We start from the raw sequence: 23,248 nt of genomic DNA, 5'->3' as shown, positions 1-23,248 counted from the left end.
TTTTTTCGGACAGCAGCTGTTGATGATTCTGCGATTTCCATTTACGCCTCCTCCCGACCCATCTTTTGTTTCTTTACTTGTCCCATTACCATCTCCTTTTGCCTTGTGCCATCATCCCTTTTGTCATTTAATCTCTCCCGCCTTCCATCCTACCACAGACCTTCCCTTTTATTCTTTCTTCCCCATCCCTCCGTTTCCCTGCCTCCTATACTTGCTTAAAACCTGTTACATCTCCATATTTTTCCAGTTCTGACAAAGGGTCACAACCTGAGGCATTAACTCTGTTTCTCTCTCCACAGATGCTGCATAACCTGAGTATTTCCAGCATTTTCTGTGTTTATTTCAGATTTCCAGCATCCGCACTATCTTGCTTTTGTAAGATGCAAGGATTGGTTTCACTGGCACATATATAAACTATATTCGTTCATATTTTTGGGATTGATTTTAATTACATCAACAGGATTAAGCAACAAAACTCTGGGGGCAAATTGATTTGAAATGCATGTTGTACTATGGTAGATCTAAACTTCTCCTTAAAATCTTGGATAAGAGCATGATAATGGCCCGTAACTTCTGATAGGAGGCTTCCTGCATGCGGATGCCTTCTATCGGAAAAAAAACTACGAACTTACCTGAGGGCTCCTGAGGTCCAGACACTTCCGCTCCTGGGCCTCTCCACAGTCGAAATGCGCAGGGCCCACGTATCCCAGGGGTGCATGTAGTTCGCAAGTGTCCTTGGGAGCACGTCGGCCTGTTAAATATATGAATGGAGATCACACCAAACAGACACTAAAACATTAAATACATTTTTTAAAAACCATCCCGTTTTTAAAATGAGTTTAAAATTACATTAAATTAAATATTTTATACAAAAATTTACACAGCGCATACACACCCGTAGGCATCGGAAAACACGGGCCAATATGTTTCTAGTCAGTCAAAAGAATGTCACTGAATAAAACCGATATATCCAGTCTTTTACAGTCTAGACAGTTGCCTTGAAATGATTGCATTAGAAAATAAGAATTTATGTGGAGTTAGATGTAACATATTTCTTATTTTATCGAACCATAGATGTTTATAGAACAGAAAGCCATTCACTCATCATGTCTGTGATTGCTCTTTGCTAGACCAATCGAATTCCACTACCCTGCTCGCTCCCCATAGCCCTGTATCCTTCTCTTCTTCAAATATTAATCTGAGACTATGCTTGGATCTATTGTTTCCACTGCAATAACAAGAAAAACTGTAACACCAGAGAGCAGGGCCAGGTCAGGAGCAGAAACTTTGATATAATGAAATCTTCAAAGTTTTTTTACCATCCTCATTGATTTTGCTAAGGTGAAACTCAGGGTAAACAAGAAGTCGCCATCTTGAAATCCTGTGTCTTACCAATTGTGGAACTTATCTGTTCACAGTGTGCTGGACCTCAATGCCTTTGAAAGGCAGAATAAGGCTGAAGGCCTAGGAATGGTCACAGAAGATGGAACCAGTGAGTAGCTCTGTATTATGACTCAATTAATAAGTGAGTTTGAAAAAGAAATAAAATGAGGAAATAACAAACATATATCCTTGAAACAAAAGTTTAAATAGGAGGAAATAACGAAACGTTCTCCTTGAAATTGCATAAAAACATTGGCGTAGTGCAGGATCTGTTCTCGGCACCGAGCTATACCCAACATCCTAATATATTTTACTTTAATTTTTTCACTTGCTTTATTGAGTTTTATTTGTTTTATTTTCTAACTTAGTAGAAAATCAGTGAATTAACCAGCATGTTCTAGTTTCTAATTGTTTCAGTTGATTTTGGTTCAGTAATATTTATTGAATGATTGTGATTGGATTTCTGTTTCCTATTTTTTTTTAACTCATTTTTCGTCCTTTTTTCTTTTTCACTTTTCTCTGGTCCACAGCCATCAAACGTGAAAGTGGTAAATAATTGTTTAGGTTTTTTGTCTTGTTTTTTTTCACGTGCAGGTCAAAACCAACAAAACAGCATCTGATCCCCCCCGCCCCGATCCCTTGCTTGGTAAATGTATGCAGTGCAAACCCGACCAGATACCATAACTGGGATTTGAAAACCCTTTCTCTCAATGTTAATTTGCTGCTTCTGGAAAGCAGCCCAGTATGAACAGAGCATTAAAGACAAAACCTGTACAAGTCAATTCGCAACACCGTGCTCACAACACAAAATTCCTAAGTGACGATCAATATTTTGTTGGTGCAAAGTTGTTTTTTCTAAGCTCCTAAACAGATAACACACCTATTTCTTCTCATAGTGAAATTATGTGAATCATTCAGATCTAGATTTTCTCCCCCCCGCCTTTTTTTTAAAAGTTTTTCCTCCTTCTGTCAACATGACAAACCATTCTCCAGCTGAGAGGGTAGTTGGGCAGCCTTACTCTCGGATCTCTATTAGTTGTACTATATAACCAGCCATGGGGTTAAACAACAATGGCCTGGGTTGACTAATTTTTCTATCCCTTCCACTGGGGATATATATTTTCCCCATGGAATATTCAGGTGAGGAGCCCACGATTTGGGGAACAGTGCGGCTGACGTCCACATCTTTTACTCCAGAGCAGAGTGCACTTCTTTATTGCAGTCACAATAGGAAAATGTAACTAATTCTTCATACTTAAAAATCCCAAGTGAGACATATTTTAACCCCCAGGACAGGCGATGGGGTTAAAATTTCAAAAATCGAGGGTGGGTTGAGATGTGGTGGTCGGGAGGTGGGGGGGAGGGGGAGATGTGGGCCGCTAACATACTCTGCGACTGAGAAATGATGTCCAAAAATTTAAATCACGTTCTACTGTTAAATTCGACAGGACCTCTAGAAAACCCATATTTCCGGGGTTCTGATCACTACACCTCACTTAAGCCAGGTGTAGTGCTCCGGCTAGCCGAGAACAGGTTGGGAATAAAAATAAACCTAAAAAGGTGACTCAACCGTGGATAACGAGGGAAATTAGGGACAGCATAAAATCAAAAAAAAGGGCATATCAACTGGCAAAAAAAAGCACCAGACCGGAAGATTGGGGGCAGTACAGGATACAGCAAAAGAGGACAAAGGGATTAATCAGGAAGGGGAAAATAGAATACGAAAGTAAACTTGCAGCAAACATAAAGACAGACTGCAAAAGCTTTTATCGGTATATCAGGAGGAAAAGACTGGTAAAATCCCAAGTCGGTCCCTTGCAGTCCGATTCGGGAGAATATATAATGGAGAATAAGGAAATGGCAGACCAATTAAACTCATACTTTGGTTCTGTATTCACAAAGGAGGACACAAATAACCTCCCAGGAATATCGGCAAACATAGGGACTAATGAGAGGGAGGAGCTGACAGAAATTAGTATCTCTAGGGATATGGTGTTGGGTAAGTTGAGGGGACTGAAGGCCGACAAATCCCCGGGGCCTGATAAACTACATCCTAGGGTACTTAAGGAGGTGGCCCTGGAGATAGCAGATGCTCTAAGGATCATCTTCCGGAACTCCATTGACTCGGGAACAGTACCCGTGGATTGGAGGGTAGCTAATGTTACCCCAATATTTAAAAAGGGGGGTAGAGAGAAAGCAGGGAATTATAGACCAGTAAGCCTTACATCGGTTGTGGGCAAAATGCTAGAGTCCATTATTAAGGATAAAATAGCGGAGCACTTGACAAATGGGGAAAGGATCGGACAGAGTCAACATGGATTTACAAAGGGTAAATCGTGTTTGACTAATCTGCTGGAATTTTTTGAGGAAGTAACTGGTAAAATAGATGGGGGAGAGCCAGTGGATGTGGTGTACCTTGACTTCCAGAAAGCCTTCGATAAGGTTCCACACAAAAGATTGTCATGCAAAATTAAGGCTCATGGGATTGGGGGGCAAAGTATTAACGTGGATAGAGAACTGGCTGGCGGATAGAAAACAGAGAGTTGGAATAAACGGCTCGTTTTCAGAGTGGCAGGCAGTGACCAGCGGGGTGCCGCAAGGATCTGTCCTGGGACCCCAGCTGTTCACAATATATATAAATGATCTGGATCAGGGAATTGGATGCAATATTTCCAAATTCGCTGACGACACTAAACTAGGAGGAGGGGTGGGCTCTGATGAGGATGTCAGGAGGCTACAGTGCGATTTGGACAGGTTGGGGGAATGGGCGGATACGTGGCAGATGCACTATAATGTGGATAAATGCGAGGTTATCCACTTTGGGGGTAAAAACAGGAGGGTAGATTATTATCTAAATGGCAATAGATTGGGAGATGGGGAAGTGCAGAGGGACCTGGGTGTTCTTGTGCACCAGTCACTGAAGGAGAGCATGCAGGTGCAACAGGCGATTAAGAAGGCAAATGGTATGTTGGCCTTCATATCAAGGGGGTTCGAGTATAGGAATAGGGATACCTTACTACAGCTGTACAAGGTGCTGGTGAGACCGCATCTGGAGTATTGTGTACAGTTTTGGTCGCCCCATCTGCGGAAGGATGTTCTTGCCATGGAAAGAGTGCAACGGCGATTCACCAGGCTGATACCTGGAATGGCGGGAATGACCTACGAAGAGAGATTAAATAGTTTGGGCTTGTACTCACTGGAGTTTAGAAGATTGAGAGGGGATCTCATCGAAACATATAAAATTATGGCAGGCCTGGACAGGCTGAATTCAGAGAGAATGTTTCCAATGGCCAGGGAGCACAGAACCAGGGGCCACAGTCTAAAAATAGCGGGCAAATCATTTAAAACAGAGATGAGGAAGAATTTCTTCACTCAAAGAGTGGTGAGCCTGTGGAATTCCCTGCCACAGAGGGCTGTGAAGGCTAATTCAATAAATATTTTCAAGAGAGAATTGGATATATTTCTGAAGGCTAAGGGGATTAAGGGTTACGGAGAAAAGGCGGGGACGGGGTACTGAACTGGTAAGATCAGCTATGATCTCAGACGAGGATCAGCCATGATCTCATTGAATGGCGGAGCAGGCTCGAAGGGCCGAATGGCCTACTCCTGTTCCTATCTCTATGTTACTATGAATTAAATTTGGGGACTTTCTGGTCTGTGTGGCTCAGTCTGGACACGAGTCTGAGGACGTCACTAAAACATGACAGATGTCTGTCTACGAAAATGGATCGGGTAGTTACAATAAAAAGGCAGTTTAGCTTTCCCATTCACAATAGTATTCCAATAGTTTTCAATGCGATTTTAAAATAAAAAAAATTGTTTTATATGGAAAGATAACAGAACGGACATTTCTGGAACACATTTCTCAAAATTAGTGAAGGACTTAAGTACTGAATCCCTGAAAAGCAAAGCAAGATTATGTGGCAGAAAAAAAATTATGTCAATTAGTATAGAATTTCAAAACTAACATTGCATTTAAAATAAACAACTATAAAGAGGGTTATTGATTTTGATCTTTTTAAATCTCCATCTCATTATTTTGATCAGATAGTTGCTTTTTTGGTTCATGAAGATCTGTGATGCATGTTCAATAATACTTTGAATGAATGTCTGTCTGACTTTGCTTGGTACATTTGATAATCTTGAACATTCTCAAGACCCAGTGCATTTCCAGATGAGAGTTTCTAGTGTGAGTGGAGTACTTAACATCTGCAGAATACTGATTGTGTGTGTGTGCGTGTGTATGCTTTAACATTAACACTGGAATTATTTTAAACGCATTTGTGAGAAGGCAGTGACATTTTAAATGATTTGATGAGTACTAAAAGTACAGTAGTTAATTTGTTTAACCCCCTATTGGTTAATCTATTTTTCAGAAGGCAAACAAAACAGTTCTGGTATGTTGATGAGCATTGCCAGTAAAAGGATTGTTGCATTGTGTGTTTTTATTTTCGGAACTCTCACTCATCTACTTATACATTCTCCATAGAGTAGATATTACCTCATATATCCATGATTAATACTGTCTGTAATTAATTCATCCCCATTCATGTTGAGTGGCTACTTATGTGTCCTTTTTTAATATTGAGAAACAGTGGGCTAAATTTTCACTTCAGCAGAATGGCACAACCCAATTTCGGCCAAGCCAAGTCTGCTTTGATTCCAGCAGCTAGTGCAAATGTAGAGTTAGTGGCTGTCAGTGCATCCGCTGTGTTTCCTCGAAGCTATAAAAAAAGGGGTCGCCTGATCGAGACAAAAAAGGGTTAACCTCTTTTGTATAAGTAACCCCAACATCTCCACAATTTAAAAACTAAGCAAACTGCAGATCGGACCTTAGATGTGATTATGCCAGCTAAAAGCTGCTTTCGTATTGGAAGAAGGTGGATTTATATCACTAGCATAATGGCAGTCAACTAAATATTTTAGTGGCAGAGAAACCTATCCGTGTGATAATGTTCTTGCTTTGTCTGCTGCATCTGCTACCTTAACCGTCACTGAAAGAGTCAAGAAAATGACACTAGCGCAAACCATCTGTGCAGCTATCTCATTAATATACTGTATATATAAGTGGTAGCTCGCAAATGGAGAAAATAGAGTTGCTCATTCATTACATTCCGCAATCAGCTACCTGAAGTGGCTGATCCGTTTTCAGTGGAGCAGTGAGGTGGTGGATACAGTACTAAACTAGTAGGCTAGAGGTTGTGAGTTCAGATCCCGCAATGCCATGTTGTGAAATTGAATTGAATTCATTATCAGGAAAGATGTTAAAAAAAAACTAAAAAAACAATTGGTTCACTAAGATATTGTCTGCCTGCTAATGGACAGTCATTTTGGTGTGCAGTATGGTATGCAATTAATTTCTGCTTTGAGATCGTGCTATGGGATGAGATTCTACTTTGGTGGTGGCATCAAAAGGGCAGAAGGGGATCGGCCGCCTGTTAAACACCCTGCTTGATGTTCCATCCCGTTGAGGTCAATGGAAAGGAAAATTTGTGCGAGGCGTAAAGTGGGCAGCCAGTCTGCTCCAGCACATTTCATGCCCCCACTGAGGTTGAAATTCACCCCCCATAATTGCTGGTAGGAACAAGTGGCTACGGTGCACTGCAGTACTCAAATCCTCCACTAAGCCAAAGAAATGGATTAAAGAAGGGACTTGTTGAGATACCAGATCTCCATTTTCCAGCAGGTCAGCTGCTGGGAGGCCAGGGCTACCCTTTGCAGCACTAGGTTATGAAACCTACGTGGCAGTTACTGACAGAAACAAAGCATAGATGCAATGAGGTGCATTCTGTGACAATACTGATAGACCATACCAACTGATCTCCTCAAACATGCTTCAGGTTTCTGGGCCAGTCCCGGAACCTTAGAATACAGCCCACCAACCCTTAATCTCTGCAAAAGTTGCTGTATGCTGCATGTTTTTGCTTTGCAAACAGGCATGACCGTGGAGTGGGACTCAGAACAGTCCACAAACAGCCAAGAGGTCAACAATGATGACCACAAGAACATAAGAATTAGGAGCGGGAGTAGGCCATTTGCCCATTTAGCTTGCTGCGCCATTCATGATTGATCTTTAACCACAATTCCACTTTCCCGCCCGAACTCTATATCCCTTGATTTCCCTAGAGTCCAAAATTCTATCTATCTCGGCCTTGAATATACTCAATGAGTCACCGTCCACAGCCCTTTGGGGTCAAGAATTCCAAAGATTCACAACCCTCTGAGTGAAGAAATTCCTCCTCATCTCACTGTTAAACCTTCCAAAGATTCATAAGCCAGCTGTGGCTTTTGCAATACAGAGAATGCACACAGTAAAGTTTCCTGTAATTGACAGGACTGGAAAATAACAAACCAGTCCATCCTCAAATACTGCTAAGGGGGCGATTTTCTCAGCCCCGTGGAGGCGGGTATGGAAGCGGGACTGCCGGGAAAATGGCAGAATTTGGGGGCGGGTGGCAAAGCCGCCCCCAACCCACCTGCGTGCCATCTTCCCAGGAGCCGGGTTGCCACCCCGCGCCGGGTCCCGTCTCCTTGGAGGCGGGAAGGGATTAAAGCCTATTAACTGCCAGGTGGGTAACCGGCAGAAAATAGGATTATCCTGTTTTTGCCCTCACAAGTGCGGGCTTCCCGACTGCACCAAAACCTGCCAGGGTCACCGAGGCGAGTACTGGGTCTGCGGGGGTCAGGGGGGGTGCAAAAGTGTGGTGTGAAGGTAAGTGATGGGTGCAAGACTGTAGAGGTGAGTATTTTAGGTAAGTCCTAAGTGTTTTTAAAAGTGTACTTACCTTTGTTTCTTCCTGCAGGCTTCAGTCGGTTTCTATACGGAGTGTCTCGCACCTCCGTGTTGCAGATGAGAGATGTCCGTTGCATTCTCCAATGCAACAAACATCTCAATTCTGTAAAAGAAAGAAGGTTGATGAGGTTTTGTATGCAAGACCTCCTCAAACTGCAGAGATTGCCACTGTTTGACAGCTTCACGGAGCTGTCAAATGAAAATCCATCTGTCAAAAGTTTTTGACAGATGACACGTCCTACGTTGATGTGCTCTGCAACCGGCTTTCCCTTAATTGGCCTGCTAAACCCGCTGGGCAGGCTTAACAAGGTCAATCAAGGGAAAATAGCGTGGGTTGGCCACAACTCGATGGAGGTGGGACTAAAACCCGACGAGCAGCAGTCCCACCTCCATTCACAAAATCGCCCCCTAACCCTTGACAATTCCACACACTTTCTGACTTCCTTGCCCTGTTCCTCACATACCAGCTCTTGCCATCTTAAAGTCTGATCTATCTGACACCAAAATGACACACCAAACTCGGCACAATATATAATTACAAAGTGGTCTTTTTATTTTAACAAATAAGTGCATCACAAAAGTTGCCAACGTGATTTGCAGTGGTGTTTTCCTACGTTCCAGCATTGACCTTCCACTGCACCTCAGAGATCCCTCAGTGGACGGAGCAGATATAGTAACTGGCTCCAGGGTATCACAGCAAGCCTGTTGGGACTTTGTTCATTCCCACCCTAGGAAATACTTGTAAGGTGTGAAGTCAACCTGTGTTGGGGGGGTGGGGAGGGGCTGTGGGGGGGGGGAGAGGGGTGTCGGTGTTGCGTGGATCCCACAGAAGTCTGTGCTTATCTCTTTGTTTCTAATCTATTTCAGTGGCTTGGCTATCAAAATGATCTGTCAGCTCATTAAATTTGCTGATGACACTGAGAAAGAAGTAGTAGTAAAGATAGAGGAAACAGTAGAGATAAAAGAACTTATTGGTTTTGTTATTGAGCCTACAAGAGGCACATACAATTTAAAACAAATATTGAACTTGGTTGAAATGTTATGGGCCATTTCAGCACAGTGAATAGAATTGAATCATTACAAGGAGAATTAAGGAACCAGGGAGTAATAGACATTACCACCTTTGTCACTTTATGGCTGCTGTACCGATTGAAAGTTAAAGATCAGGATATATATCCAGTGCACAGCGTCTGATATTATGTTAAGCCTTTATACTGTAATACTGATCAGATCACATTCAGTTCTGGTCACCACCCTAACATAAACGTATACAATGCACTGGGGAAGGTACGGAGACAAACGGCACTGGTCCCCAGTGTAAAGTACATCCACTAAGAGAAAGGAATGGAGATGCTCAAGCCATACAATCTCAAAATAAAGGCAGTTAAAGGACAGGGAATCCTCACCGAAATATGCAAAAATTTAAGTGGTAAACCCAGAATAGAAAGTCGAATCGGAGAACATAATTTAAATTAGTGAAATTAAGTTTAAACAGATATATGAAACAGGCCAAATGTAATGCATGTTTGGAATAATCTAAAGGCAGGGCTGTCGATCTTCAGAAACATTCAGAATGCAGTTGGATGCTATAATGGAAGAGCTTGGGTACAGGAGGCATTGGCCAAATGGCCTTTTCTTGTCCTTGAATTTCCTTATGTACTTATAACAGCGGAGCTACTACTCAGCCAGAGGGGTGAGTTCCATGCTTTAATCGGTGAATCACCATACCTCAGGAAGACCATGAGTGTCTTTCATCCACTTCCTAAATTCCAGCCTGAGGTGATCGTGGAATCTGACCTGTTAAGGAAGTTACCATTTCTTTTCATCCAGTACCCCAGAGATGAGGAAAGGACCGCATGTTCCACATTGATGATGCCCAGAATACTTCTACTACTATAATGTTAGTGCCTTACTACAACAACTTGTATTTATATAGCGCCTTTAACCTAGTAAAACATCCCAATGCGCTTCACAGGAGCGTTCTAAAACAAAATTTGATCCCGAACCCCACATGGAGATATTAGGGCAGATGAGGTCAATGAAGTCGGTTTTAAGGAGCATCTTAAAGGAGGAAAGAGAGGCGGAGAGGTTTAGGTAGGGAATTCCAGAGCTTAGGGCCTAGGCAGCTGAAAGCACGGCCATCGATGGTGGAGCGATTAAAATCGGGAGGGCAGAATTAGAGGAGCTCCGATATCTCGGAGAGTGTGGGGCTAGAGCAGATTACAGAGATAGGGAGGAGCGAGGCCATGGAGGGATTTGACAACAAGGATGAGAATTTTAACATCGAGGCGTTGCTTAACTGGGAGCTAATATAAGTCAGCAAGCACAGGGGTGATGGGTGAAAGGGACTTTGTGCGAGTTAGGACACGGGCAGCAGAGTTTTGGATGAGCTCAAGTTTACGTAGGATGGAACATGGGAGGCCGGCCAGGAGTGCGTTGGAATAGTCAAGTCTAGAGGTAACAAAGGCATGGATGAGGGTTTCAGCAACAGATCAGCTGAGGAGTGGCAGAGTCGGGCGATGTTCCGGAGGTGGAAATAGGCAGTCTTGGTGATGGCGCGGATATGTGGTCTGAAGCTCATGGCGGGGTCAAGTATGACACCAAGGTTGCAAGCGGTCTGGTTCTGCCTCGGACAGTTGCCAGGGAAGAGGGATGGAGTCGGGCTAGGGAACGGAGTTTGTGGCGGGGGCTTAGATAAGCTGTCCAACTGTGTGCCACCGATTTTGCTTTTAGTAGGAAGTATAAATCCCTAATATTCAGATTATGCTCCTCTACCTGCAAAAGGAAAGGTTGGCAGTGTCAGGACAGTCCTTGTGGTCACTGCTGACAGAGATTGCAACAAATGACTTTTTTTATTCCAGTTCCCCAATGTTAACACTGGTTGGAGTCCCTTCCACTGAGCACAGAGCATTGGGAAAAATTGACCTTTTAAGAATAACAAAATGGATGATGAAAACATAAGAACATTGGATGTTGACTTTAATTCCATTGGTGTTTTAAAAAGTAGTTTTTTAAAAACATCGTTTAAAAATCATGACAATAACATTACCACCAAGGGGAAATGTAGAATCTTTGTACGTCTCATATAGTTGGGACTTTGGGCTCCCCTCTTCCTAGACCTGATGCACTGGTTGGCTGAATCCATTGAGATCTAATGAATTCACGGGTGAGCTCCCCAGTATTACCAGCGGACACTTTACTAAGACAGAGGCAATGATGTGCCAGCTTTTGGTTATTTGAGCTATATCTGCAGAGTGGCCCCATGAAGTAACCCACATACCTTTATCGAGCACAGCAGCCTTCGTATGCAGTTTGAAATTGGGCTCATTGGCCTGCCCACCTCCTGATGCCACGCTGCTTGAGTAGAGGTCCCCTATGGTATTTGGAGTATAAGAACTGAAGGAAGGTAGATTCAACTTTAGGTGTAGTAGTAATCATTCCTCAAATTAAAGAATCCCATACATCACACCCCTCTCACCTTTGGCCCTGTCTAGGCTTTCTGTTATCAGCTCCTCGTATATAAATACTTACTGTGTGCTTCATCTTACGCATAGTGCAGTTTTGTTTAGAATAAGAATAATTATTAAAATGTTTTTGATATCTAATTAATTGGAAAGGTTCATTCTGTCGTGAGGGGAGTGGGACTTGGGGAGTGGGACTTGGGGAGTGGGACTTCTGAACCTTGTACTGGATGGCCTCCTATTGTCAGAAAAGCTGAGGATGGTTGTGGGGGTTGCATTCCTATTTGGTGGGAAAGGGAAAGTTTGACAAGTCTGGTCTGTAGTTTAAATCGGCCTGCTATTCTACTTTCCCAGATGGGTTGGGCAACCTATCTGTATTTGGGTTATACCTTCATTTGAAGAATGATGTCCATTAAGCTATAGGTGAGAAATCCATTATTTTTTACTTCCAAGTGGCAACTACAATGCACTCGTGTTGTAATTGCACCAGGGATTATGTTCCATTTCAGATGAAAATTTTGCCCAGATTTTCTTTTAACGTTTTCTTATTGAAGTGATTTTCTTAACATTATCAGTGTTACTAATGTACAAAGAACAGAGCTAGTGCCAGTGAAACAGCCCGTGTTCCTCTTATAGTTCCATCTTCAACAGCGTGCCACCTCTTCTTCGTGTCTGATCTCACCTTGTCACAGGAAACTGTTAGGGATTAGAAAAAAATAGAAGTACATGATAATTAGGATAACGCAGAGTCTGGCATGTTACTTGAATTTATAAAATGCCTTTGATCTAATGAATCGTTGCAAAGTGTTTTGTTGGTGTTTTTGAAGAGTGAGGAAATTGGAAACCAAGCGCAGGAATTGAGAGAAGAGTTAGTGGAGGCATTTGGAGCCATGATCAAAGCGAGAGGTTTTCAGATGCCCTTTAGAATGGGGAGAGATGTAGAAAGATTCCAGATCACAGCACATAATAGCTGAAGACTGTGCCAGCCGTGGAGCAGAGCAAGATCCACAGGTCAGAAGAGAGGAGATTGCAAGCTGTGATGTAGAGGTACAGGAAACTTTCGATTAACCGGCACCTAAATAACCGGAAATGTCGGTTAACCGGCAAAATTCAGGAGTAGGTTCAGGTAACTTTTATTACTTGCCTTCCTCCATTTGTTACTGTGCAAGGGTGTGGCTGCAGCTGTTGCTAAGCTACAGAGACGCTTGCAACTTGTGGCCATTGTTCTGAAGCACAGGGTTTGTTGCTTTATACGGAGCTCTCCGCTCCGTATCTTTTACTATAGCGCTCGGTTATCCGGAATTTTTGATGAACCGGCACCACGTCGGTCCCGTCCGTGCCGGATAAAAAAAAGTTTCCTGTAGCATGGAGTGAAGCCATTGAGGGATTTTGAAATCAATGCAGAGAGTCAGGAAGCCATTAAGGTGATAACATAATAATGGGATGGCATCATCAACCACACATGACATCATAAACTACAACAGTAAACATAAGCCATGAGAGGGAAGCTCGCGCAGTTTCTAAACATTAAACCATAAGAATATAATTGTCCCAGACCCCTCATATATGTACATTTCAGTCCTAATTTGTTTCTAAACAAATTACTAATTCACTGGTTGTTGTTGAGGTATGAATACAGTTAACATCTGAACAGTTGTGTCAGATAACAAGTGCACAGATTTGTGGTTGAGATTTTGACTTACATATACCTCCCCCACCCCTGAAAGTGTCTCAAAACTTATATTTGTGAACCTTACCCCAGTATTTGCTTTTGATGAAAACAATTAAACTTACCTGCTGTGTGACTTTGGTTCTTTATCTAATAGCTGACCTACATATCAGGCTGGTCACGGTTCTAGTTAGACAGGGCAAGCAATGGTGGATTGTAAACTAACGTGTGGTGGAAAAACAGGGAAATTGTGCACACACCAATGGGCTGTATGCATGACCAGTTCTACTTTTCAGCTACAGCAGACGGAGCCAACCTACAGGTCAGTTCCACAAACTGTTGCATCCAAGACAAAAGCAGGAGGCAGGGACAGACTGGCGCCACCCATGTTAATTGACCACTGGAAATTTATGTGTAGAGCTGATCAGATCGTAGTAGTGGGAAAGTTATATTGCAAGTTACATTGAAGTTTATCAAAAGTAGATTTCTTTTAAACTGCAGTTTATTTCCCCTCAGTTTTCTTCCCTTCTCTTCTGAAGGCAAAGATAAGCCGGTTCCATGGCTGCTCGCTACCCTCCACTGCTTTGCCCAATTGGCCTAGGCTGGACAGTGAGTGGCACCATAGGTGATAGCACAACCAAGCCTGATGTTTTCCCCCATCCAACATCTATGTATGCGTATTTGCAGTGGGAATCAATGAATAGCAATCAACATCATGAACCCTGGCTGATATTTTTGCCGCTCCCCCCCCCCCCCTTTCACGTGGGGTCACTGAGGCTAAATGTAGTGCCCCCGCCTGTGCTGAGACCAACTAACTCAGCGCAAACCAGGAATCAAACGCGGGTGCCTAAAAATTGGGCTGCTTAGCCCCCGCTTTTCAGGTGCTACACACCATCCTAAGTTCTCAAATTAGCGGGCAGGAAGTGCACGCTTCCAACCGGAAGTGCACCGCTCACCATATTGGGTAAGGACAAACAAGAGGGTGTCCTTTACCCACGCCTGAAGCAGGTGTTAGCCCCTTTGCATGTGCAAACAAAGGGCCTAGTGCCCGCTTGAGGTCCCCGCTGGAAGATTGGTTTTCTCTGAGGCAGCCAGTGCTATCATTGTCTGCATTCAGGGAAACTAGACCTATGGAATGGCTGAAACAAAGAAGGTAAGTTTTCTTCTGGTTTTCATAAGTGCTTGTAGGTAGGTTAGTTTCACCTCAACAATGTAGTCACCACATACATTTCTAAGGTTTGACACTGAAGCCATTATAATTCTGTGCACGATTTCATTACTAACAATAGCTTACTGAAAAGAGATGCTAATTTCTTGTATGGCGCTCTCAAGTGTGTGTTTCTGCTGCAGGATAATGACTTGTCTTTCTGTGTAGGTGAGAAGGTGATGTCAGACGATGAATTTACTCAAGATCTTTTCAGGTTCCTGCAGTTGCTCTGTGAAGGACACAATAATGGTATACAATATTCGTGCTTCCACATTATCATCATTATCATTCTTTCAGCAAAGAGTTTTACGTGCAGAAAACTAAGCATTTCTTCCTCACTTCTAAACCAATGTTTAAGTCTTTCAAGGTTGAATTTCTTTGGGATAAGTTTTCTTTCTGGTAATTTTTAAATTATACTTTCACTTTTTTAAGTTACTGTATTTTAAATAGCTTACTTGTAACAACTTCTAACTTGGCGCTTTCCAAGATGCGACAAATTGGGCCTCTGGTCAACACTTCTGAATCAAGTGTGCAACGTGAAATACAAAATAAGAAATTAATTGCTGATGATCAGATAGCAGATGAACGATTTGAGTTGTAGATAAAGAGCGGCCCGAGAGCGGACCTGAATTAAAGCAGTGACCGCGACGAGGCTCCGATTGGAAAAACAACCCAAAAAATCAAAGAATGACGTCACAGGAGAGCAGGTAGGTGATTGGTTGGTGAGTATTACAGCTTTTTTTTTTGCTCTCTAAGTTAGGGAAGGGGGTTAAATTAAGAGCCGAGAAACTAACTTGCTAGTACTTATTAAATTAATAACTTAAACTAGATAAAATTAAAATATCGATTGAATAAAAGCTTTAACGAATTAATTAATTAATAAAACAAGGTTAGAGATGGCAGGGCAGGTGGTGTGTCGTAACTGCAGCATGTGGGAGTTTGTGGAGATTAGCGAGATCCCGAGCAACCACATCCGCAGTAAGTGTCTGCAACTCGAGGAACTTCAGCTCAGAGTTGTTGAGCTGGAGTAGGAGGTGCAGACATTGCGATGCATCAGGGAGGGGGAGAGTTACCTGGACACTTTGGGGGTGATTTTGCCAATGGGGACGTGATGGAGGCAAGACTGCTGCTTCTCGGGTTTTAGTCCCGGCTCCATCGACGTCTGGCCAACACGCTATTTTCCCTTGATTGACCTTGTTAAGCCCGCCCATTAAGCGAAAGCCGGTTTCTGGTAACGTCAGCGAGTGATGCTTCATCTGTCTAGCTTTTGACAGATGAATTGTCATCGTTTGACAGATCTGTGAAGCTGCCAAACACTGACAATCCGTCTTCTAAGTTGAGTCCTGGGACACGGGTTTACTTAGAGATCTGCCCTGAGCAGAAAGCAGAAGGCTGATGCATTTGAGAATGCAGCGGCCATTCTGCTTTCTCTGCCGGTGAGATGACGGACTCCCGAGACCTGAAGGGATGAAGCCTGGAGGAAGAAGCAAAGGTAAGTAAAGCTTTTAAAACACTTAAGACTCACCTCACACACTTACCTCTGCACACATGCACCCATCACTCACCTGCACACCGGACATCTCGGCCCCTCCGACCCCTGCAGACACGCGGCTCGCCTCGCTGACCCTGGCGAGGTTCGGAGCCATCAGGAAGCCCACACTTTAGGGCTCAAAATAGGGATTATCCAAAAAACTGCCTGTTAACCTCGAGGAGGCGGCTCCCAGCACGGGTTGGGTACCGCCTCCTGGGAAGATGGCACGGGGGCGGGATGGGTACCCGCCCCCAGATCCTGCAATTTCCCGGCAGACCCACCTCCATACCCGCCTCCCCAGGGCTGGCAAAATCGCCCCCATGGTTCCAGGAAGCAGTCACACTCTTTAGGTTAAATAGTACTTTAGGGCTGGATTTTACCAGACCTGAGGAGGCGGGTTTGGAGGCAGGACTGCTGGGAAAATCCCCCAAAATGGGAGCGTGTCCCAAACCCGCTCCCAACCCGCCTCCAACCAATCTTCCCGGGAGTCTGGTCCCTGATTTGCGCAGGGACACGATTCCTAGCAGCGGGAAGAGAATTATAGCCACTTAACTGCCTGTTAACAGGCAGTTAAGAGGCTTTTTCCAATTTTTCCACTGCTGCTGCGGGCTTCCCAACGTCGGGGAACCCCACCAGGGTAAGTGAGGCATGCTGTGGGTCTGTTGTTATGTTGGTGTTTGGATGACAGCTGTAGAAGTGGTGTGAAGGATGCAACTGGACACTGGTTAGTATCAGAGGCAAGGACATGTTGTGAAAGTAATTTTTAATGTTGTTAGATGTTTCTGCAGGTGACAAGCTGTGAAGTGTTTGTGTAGCCTCATCTCATCGGGAGAAGTGACAGATGGTTTCTGCAATCTCAGCTGCAGCTGCCATCTGTTTTATCCTAAGGAGAGAGTAATTGGAGAGCCTGGGTGAAAGGGCTCACCTTTGGACTGTGATTGTCAGTGTTTGACAGCACCTCAATGCTGTCAAACACTGTCAAATCATCTGTCAAACAAGTGTGATGTATATGCCTTTAAGAAAACCGGCAGATGAAGCGTCATCAACTGATGTCATCTGACACCGGCTTTCCTTTAATTGGCCGGCAAGCCTGCAGGGTGGGCTTAACAAGGCCAATTAGGGCAAAATAGCATCTGTTCGTCAGACGTCGCTGGGGGCGGAACTGGAACCCGAAAACCAGCAGTCCCACCTCGAACTCGGCCTGGAAGGTAAGATCCCTTAGAGTTCGGCAGTGGTCAGGGACAGGAGGGTGTGACTGCGAGTCGGGCAGGTATGGGGACCCAGGATGTAGTGATGGAGGAGACTCCATCCTTGACCTTGTCCAACAGGTACGAGGTACTTGCTACCTGTATGGATGAGGAAAAGGACTTCAGGGAGGATGGGCAAATTGACCACGGCACTGTGGTACAGGGGGCCATCCAAGTGGGGGGAGAAAGAAGGAATATGGTAGGGGACAGTATAGTCAGGGGGGTAGATACTGTTCTCTGCAGCTGCGAAAGAGCGTCCCGAAGGCTGTGTTGCCTGCCCGATGATGGGGTTAAGGATATCTTCTCGCGGCTGGAGAAGAACTTGGAGTGGAAGGGGGGGATCCAGTTGTCGTGGTCCATGTAGGAACCAACAAAATAGGTAGAACTAGGAATGAGGTTCTGCTAAGCAAGTTTGAGGAGCTAGGGTTTAAATTAATAAGCAGAACCTCAAGGGTAATAATCTCCTGGATTACTACCTGAACCACGCATAAACTGACATAGGGTCAAACAGATCAGAGAGTTAGATGCGTGGCTCAAAGAGTGGTATGGGAAGAAGGGGTTTCGATTCATGGGACACTGGCACCAGTACTGGGGAAAGAGGGAGCTGTTCCGTTGGGAAAGGCTCCACTTAAACTGGGCTGGAACCAGCGTCCTGGCGAATCAAATAACTAGGGCTGTAGATAGGGCTTTAAACTACAAAAAGGAGGGGTGGGGAGGGGTCAGGTGAGAGGAAATTTAGAAAACTAAAGAGAAAGGTCAAGGCAATAGAGCAGTGTAGCGATTTGGGTAAAAATAAGCAGTGTGTGACAGGAAGGGACAGGGAGTTTAACGGTAGCAGTGCAGCAGAGAATAAGGTCAAAGCAGAGAATAATGGTAAAATTTTTTAATTAAAGGCTCTTTATCTGAATGCACAAAGCATTTATAACAAGATAGACGAGCTAGTGGCACAAATAGAGAAAAATGGGTTGGGTCTAATTGCCATTACAGAGATGTGGTTGCAAGGTGACCAAGATTGGGAACTAAAGGGGAGAAATTCGGTATCGCCTATTTTGAGGCGCTAATATCAGCCGGGAGCAAAGTTTAGCACCCGGCGCTAATTATCGCCTCCGACTGCAAAATTCGCCTCTATCGCCCCTAGAGGTGATTTGAGCGCTAAATCAGGCGCCCCACACCTCTCTTAAGGCGCTAACGTCGAGGAGCGAGACGCTACCTCAGAACGCTACCGAAGCTCAGGCGATGTCCGTTACCATGGAAGCCAGACAGACTGGTGCCTTCCAGTTCTTAAAGGGGAGGGGCCATCTTTCTGGCTAGCCACACCCTGCTCATTGCAGCCTTGAATCCTGGAGAGACCTCAAAAGCAATTGTGTTGGATACACTAATCGATAGGCCCAGGGAAAGAGCTCGGCACTTCGGAACCTCAAAACCTTAGGACAGTGTTAAATCTTTCCAGACTTCTCTCTCTCCCTCTCAACCTGCGTATAGCAAATATTTTGCTGACAAGAAAAGGCAGGAAGCGGCCCCCTTTTAAATAGTGCTCCCCCATCCCCTTCCCGACTGCAAAACGTTCCCCTCTACCTGTCGTTGCTAGCGGCAGGCGGAAAGGCAGGGGGCGCGACTCAATATCCGGTCCAGGGCGTTGCACACTTGAATGACGTCACGAGCTGCGGGCGCAGGAGATCGTGGCGGTAGTGTTTAGCGCCCCCTAAATGTTCCAGGGTACTTGACGTTTCGAAAAGACAGGCAGAATGGAAAAGGAGGGGGGTAGCCCCGATAATAAAGGATGACATAAGGACAGTAGAGAGAAAGGATCTCGGCTTGGAAGATCAGGAAGTAGAATCAGTCTGGGTGGAGATAAGGAATAACATGGGGCAGAAAACACTGCTGGGAGTAGTATATGGGTCGCCTAACAGTAACTGTACCGTTGGACAGAATATTAATCAAGAACTAGTAGGAGCTTGTAACAAAGGTAATGCAATAATCGTGGAGGGCTTTAATCTTCATATAGACTGGTCAGATCAAATTGGCAAAGGTAGCCTGGACGACGAGTTCATGGAATGCATTCGGGACAGTTCCTGAAACAATACGTCATGGAACCAACCAGGTTATTTTAGATCTTGTATTGCGTAATGAGACAGGGTTAATTAGCAATCTCATAGGGCTAGATTTTGCCAATGGGGAGCTTTTGGAGGCGGGACTCCCACTTGTCGGGTTTCAGTCCCGCCTCCATCAGCTTCTGGCCAACCCACGCTATATTCTCCTGATTGACCTTGTTAAGCCCGCCCAGCGGGCTCAGCAGGCCAATTAAGGAAGGCCGGTTACAGAAAATGTTAACGTATGACGTATCATCTGTCAAAAATCTTTGACAAATGAATTGTCATCGTTTGACAGCTCTGTGAAGCTGTCAAACACTGACATTCTCTGTAGTTTGATGAGTTCTTGAATTCAAGACCTCATCCAACCTCTTTTGTAGAATTTAGATGGTTGCTGCATTGGAGAATGCAGCAGCCATCTGTCATCTCTACCGCGGAGATGCGAGACTCTCCGCATACGCACATTGAACCCTGCAGGAAGAAACAAAGGTAAATACACTTTTTCTAACACTTTTCACTTACCTCAGATACTCACCTCTCCACACTGGCACCCATCACGCATCTCCGCAGCACACTTTTGGACCCCTCCGACCCCCGCAGACCCACTACTCGCCTCGGTGACCCTGGCGGGTTTCGGAGCCTTCGGGAAGCCCGCACTTGTGTGGGCAAAATGGGGATAATCCTCTTATCTGCCTGTTAACTACCTCTTAACAGGCAGTTAAGTGGCTGTGACATGAATCAGTCATTCATGAAAGAAAGACTTATGAAATAATACTGAGCGTCCTGCGGATGGCGCTGTCCAGGGAGAGTATAAATACTCTGACACGGGCCCAGCTTACGCAGGACATTCTTAACAGGAACTAGTGAAGGACACAACTAGACCTCCATGTTGTAAAACAGTTGATTAAAGCTTTGTTTAACGCTTAGACCAAGTGCCTAGTAGTTTTCTTACGTCAGGCTGTAATCCCTTCCCACCTCCAAGGAGACGGGACCCGGCACGGGATGGCTACCCACCTCCTGGCAAGATGGCACGGCGGCGGGTTGGGCACCCGCCCCCAAATTCGGCCATTTTCCCGGCAGCCCCGCCTCCAAACTCACCTCCCCAGGGCTGGCAAAATCCAGCCCAGAGTAAAGGATCCTCTGGGGCAGAGTGATCATAATAAGATAGAATTTCACATTAAGTTTGAGAGTGACTTGCCTAAGTCCGAAACTAGAGTCTTAAACTTAAATAAAGCCAATTACATAGGTATGAGGGGCGAGTTGGCTAAGGTAGATTGGAAAAATAGATTAAAATGTATGGCGGTAGATAAACATATCTTTTAAAGAAATATTTCATAATTCTCAACCCGTTTCCTACCCGCTGTCAATCTTTGCTATTTTGACAGCGGACCCGCCTCCAGGCCCACCCCCTGAGCGCTATTAAATTCACGGCCATAGGGAGAGAGGGAAAATCAAAGAACAGGTTCTCTCCATCTGGCTCAAGATGAGGTCGGCTACCCATCCCTCTTCGTCCAAGAATGGTACACTTGTTTGGGAGTGAGACAACTTATTAACATACTTTAGAAATGGAGCCACAAACACTTTGAATAGTAGTTAAAACAGATAAGGTAAGTAACTGAAATGTTACAGTGGGAATTTCTGGTAGCACAGAAAACCTGAAGATTTGAGGCCTGCAAATTTTCTTATTAAAGCGTATGTTTAAAAAAATTATCATTTGATTTCTATTTTATCAAAATGTGCTGGGAATCTATGCATCAATCTCATTGGAAGAGGTAGGTTGGACCAGGACTGCAAATGTGTGTGAAGCAAATAACATGCTTAAACAATGTTAACATTCTTGAAAACTAATCAATCAAGTAAAAAGTAAGGACTAAACACAACTTAATTTGTGTAACTCGCACACAGCCTCACCCTTTGTTAATTATGTGGTTTCCTTCACTCATGGAGTCAATATCTTATTCAATAACTTGCAAACATGGATTGGCCAGGTTGCAGAGAAAAGCAACAAAAATGTTCCCAAGTGTAAAGTCGGTGAGGAATAAGAGAAATGTATGCTCTGCAGCCCAGAGAGAAGGCTAAGGTATTAAATGACATTGAAAGAATGAACCCAGAATATTACTTCATTGTATATAAAGTATTAAACGATACGGATGCGATAAACCCAGATTATTACTTCAAGGTTAGTCAGGCCAGTTTGACATAAATTGAAATTAGTGGAAAGTAAATTAAAAATCTTTGCTTAAGAGCGAGGAACATTTGGGATAAACATTTGGAATAATCTATCAGGTAAGGTGGTGGAATCAAAGATATTAGCGGAGTTCAAGATGCAGTTACATAGGATTATATAGGACATACAGCCCAGAAACAGGCCATTCGGTCCAACCAGTCCATGCGGCGTTTATGTGCCACTCGAGCCTCCTCTCGGCTTTCCTCATCTAAATCTGTCAGCATAACCTTCTCCCTCATGTGCTTAGCTAGCCCCACCTTAAATGCATCTCTGCTATTCACTTCAACCACTCCCTGTGGTAGCGAGTTCCACATTCTCACCATCTCTGGGTAAAGATGTTTTTTCTGAATTCCCAGTTGGATACGAGGCTGAGTGAGTTGGAGTAATAAAGGAATAAGCCCAATGGGCAGAATGGCATTTTTTCATCCTTGACAGTTTCTTATGTCCCTGTGTGTGGCACTTAAATGTCCAACACTAAAATCATGTCTTCACTTGAACATAGAAGTCAATTCTGACATCATTCTTTTTTTTGGTTGCCTAGTCAGCATACATGTAGAAAATATATTGTTTTGAAACTCATACCCAAATAATAACAATTACACAAAGCTAGCATTTAATTAATTCAGAAAAAGTCTGGTCTAAGTATTCCTGCTCATTAAATAAAAATTGGTTTCAACTCCTGGATTCATAAAATAAAAGTGAACTAGTGAAAAGTTAAGCTAGAAGTAGGTGAGAAGGTGATGCAAAACCTAAGGATAGTTAATTTATATAGTCTGTTAAGCTGCTGTTTTTTCAACAACATTTAAAGTTGCATCAAATATTTAATGAATTGGAGGTTTACTGAGTATAATAGTTGAACAATTTACACCAAAGCAGAGTTTCTCAAATCCAAGCAGTTATAAACAGTGGATATTTGAAAAGCAATGAGCTTAAAGCATTGGTTTCCGGCTCCTGAAGTTTCAGTCCTCCATGGACCATTTCTCTCCAAATGCTGGCAAGAGCTACACTCGGTAGGAGTTCTGTCTGCCCCAGGAAACAACTGTGTCAGAGTTTATTGAACGCCAGATTAATTAGGATTGACCAAATCATTACGAGCCTACTTCAGCCAGTTTTGTTCATTTATACGTAAGCAAGAGTGAAAAAATTCGAACAGATTCATGAAACAAATAAATAACAAAGATTACCTTGTGCTATTAAACTATAGGGAAACAGCGGTGAGTCGGAATAATAATTAAATCCAGTTAGGGTTTATTCCTGTCCCGCTCTTTATCAAACTTTTTTTCACTTAGGTGCTGTGGTTCCTAGATTTTAATGTTAAATTAAGTAATACAGTTAATTCTGAAAGAACAAGCGCCGGTAGATTATTTACCATTTGCCCATGCTTATAAGAGCATATATGAGGAATCTGTACAAATAAGAACATGGCTGTCCAGTTTTATTCCTATTTGCTGTTTTTTATGTTAGTACTTGTAACAATTCTGGCAATGTAAACTTATTCTGTCCGTGTTTCTTCTGGTGCATTGACTAGAAAGGGTTGAATATTACTTTCAGGGCAGTGAAGTTCATAGCATCATTACAAATGTAATAAGTTAAGAGAAATATGACTCTTTTTCTTAAGGAAGAGCTAAGCTAACACTGAA

At 43.7% G+C, this 23,248-nt stretch overlaps 1 protein-coding gene across 11 annotated transcripts in view; it reads left to right on the top strand.

The window, feature by feature from the left end:
• Positions 1 to 23,248, top strand: part of LOC147096861 (ryanodine receptor 1-like) — a 461,451-nt gene that overhangs the window by 364,844 nt on the left and 73,359 nt on the right. For 4 of the 11 annotated variants that reach the window (XM_085973551.1, XM_085973557.1, XM_085973553.1 and 1 more), the window contains 4 exons: positions 1,419 to 1,492; positions 1,914 to 1,931; positions 5,760 to 5,780; positions 14,682 to 14,762. In XM_085973551.1, coding sequence (XP_085829677.1) covers positions 1,419 to 1,492; positions 1,914 to 1,931; positions 5,760 to 5,780; positions 14,682 to 14,762 — 194 coding nt within the window. The remainder of the gene's footprint in view (positions 1 to 1,418; positions 1,493 to 1,913; positions 1,932 to 5,759; positions 5,781 to 14,681; positions 14,763 to 23,248) is intronic. The other 7 variants (XM_085973559.1, XM_085973558.1, XM_085973556.1 and 4 more) reach the window with 2 other exon arrangements.

The sequence above is a fragment of the Somniosus microcephalus genome, chromosome 34 (genome assembly GCF_052327205.1).
Source record: "Somniosus microcephalus isolate GS21.2 chromosome 34, FLI_Smic_1.0, whole genome shotgun sequence".
Lineage (NCBI taxonomy): Eukaryota > Metazoa > Chordata > Chondrichthyes > Squaliformes > Somniosidae > Somniosus > Somniosus microcephalus.
The sequence above is the reverse complement of the archived record's forward strand: the minus strand, read 5'-3'. Positions and strand labels throughout refer to the sequence as shown.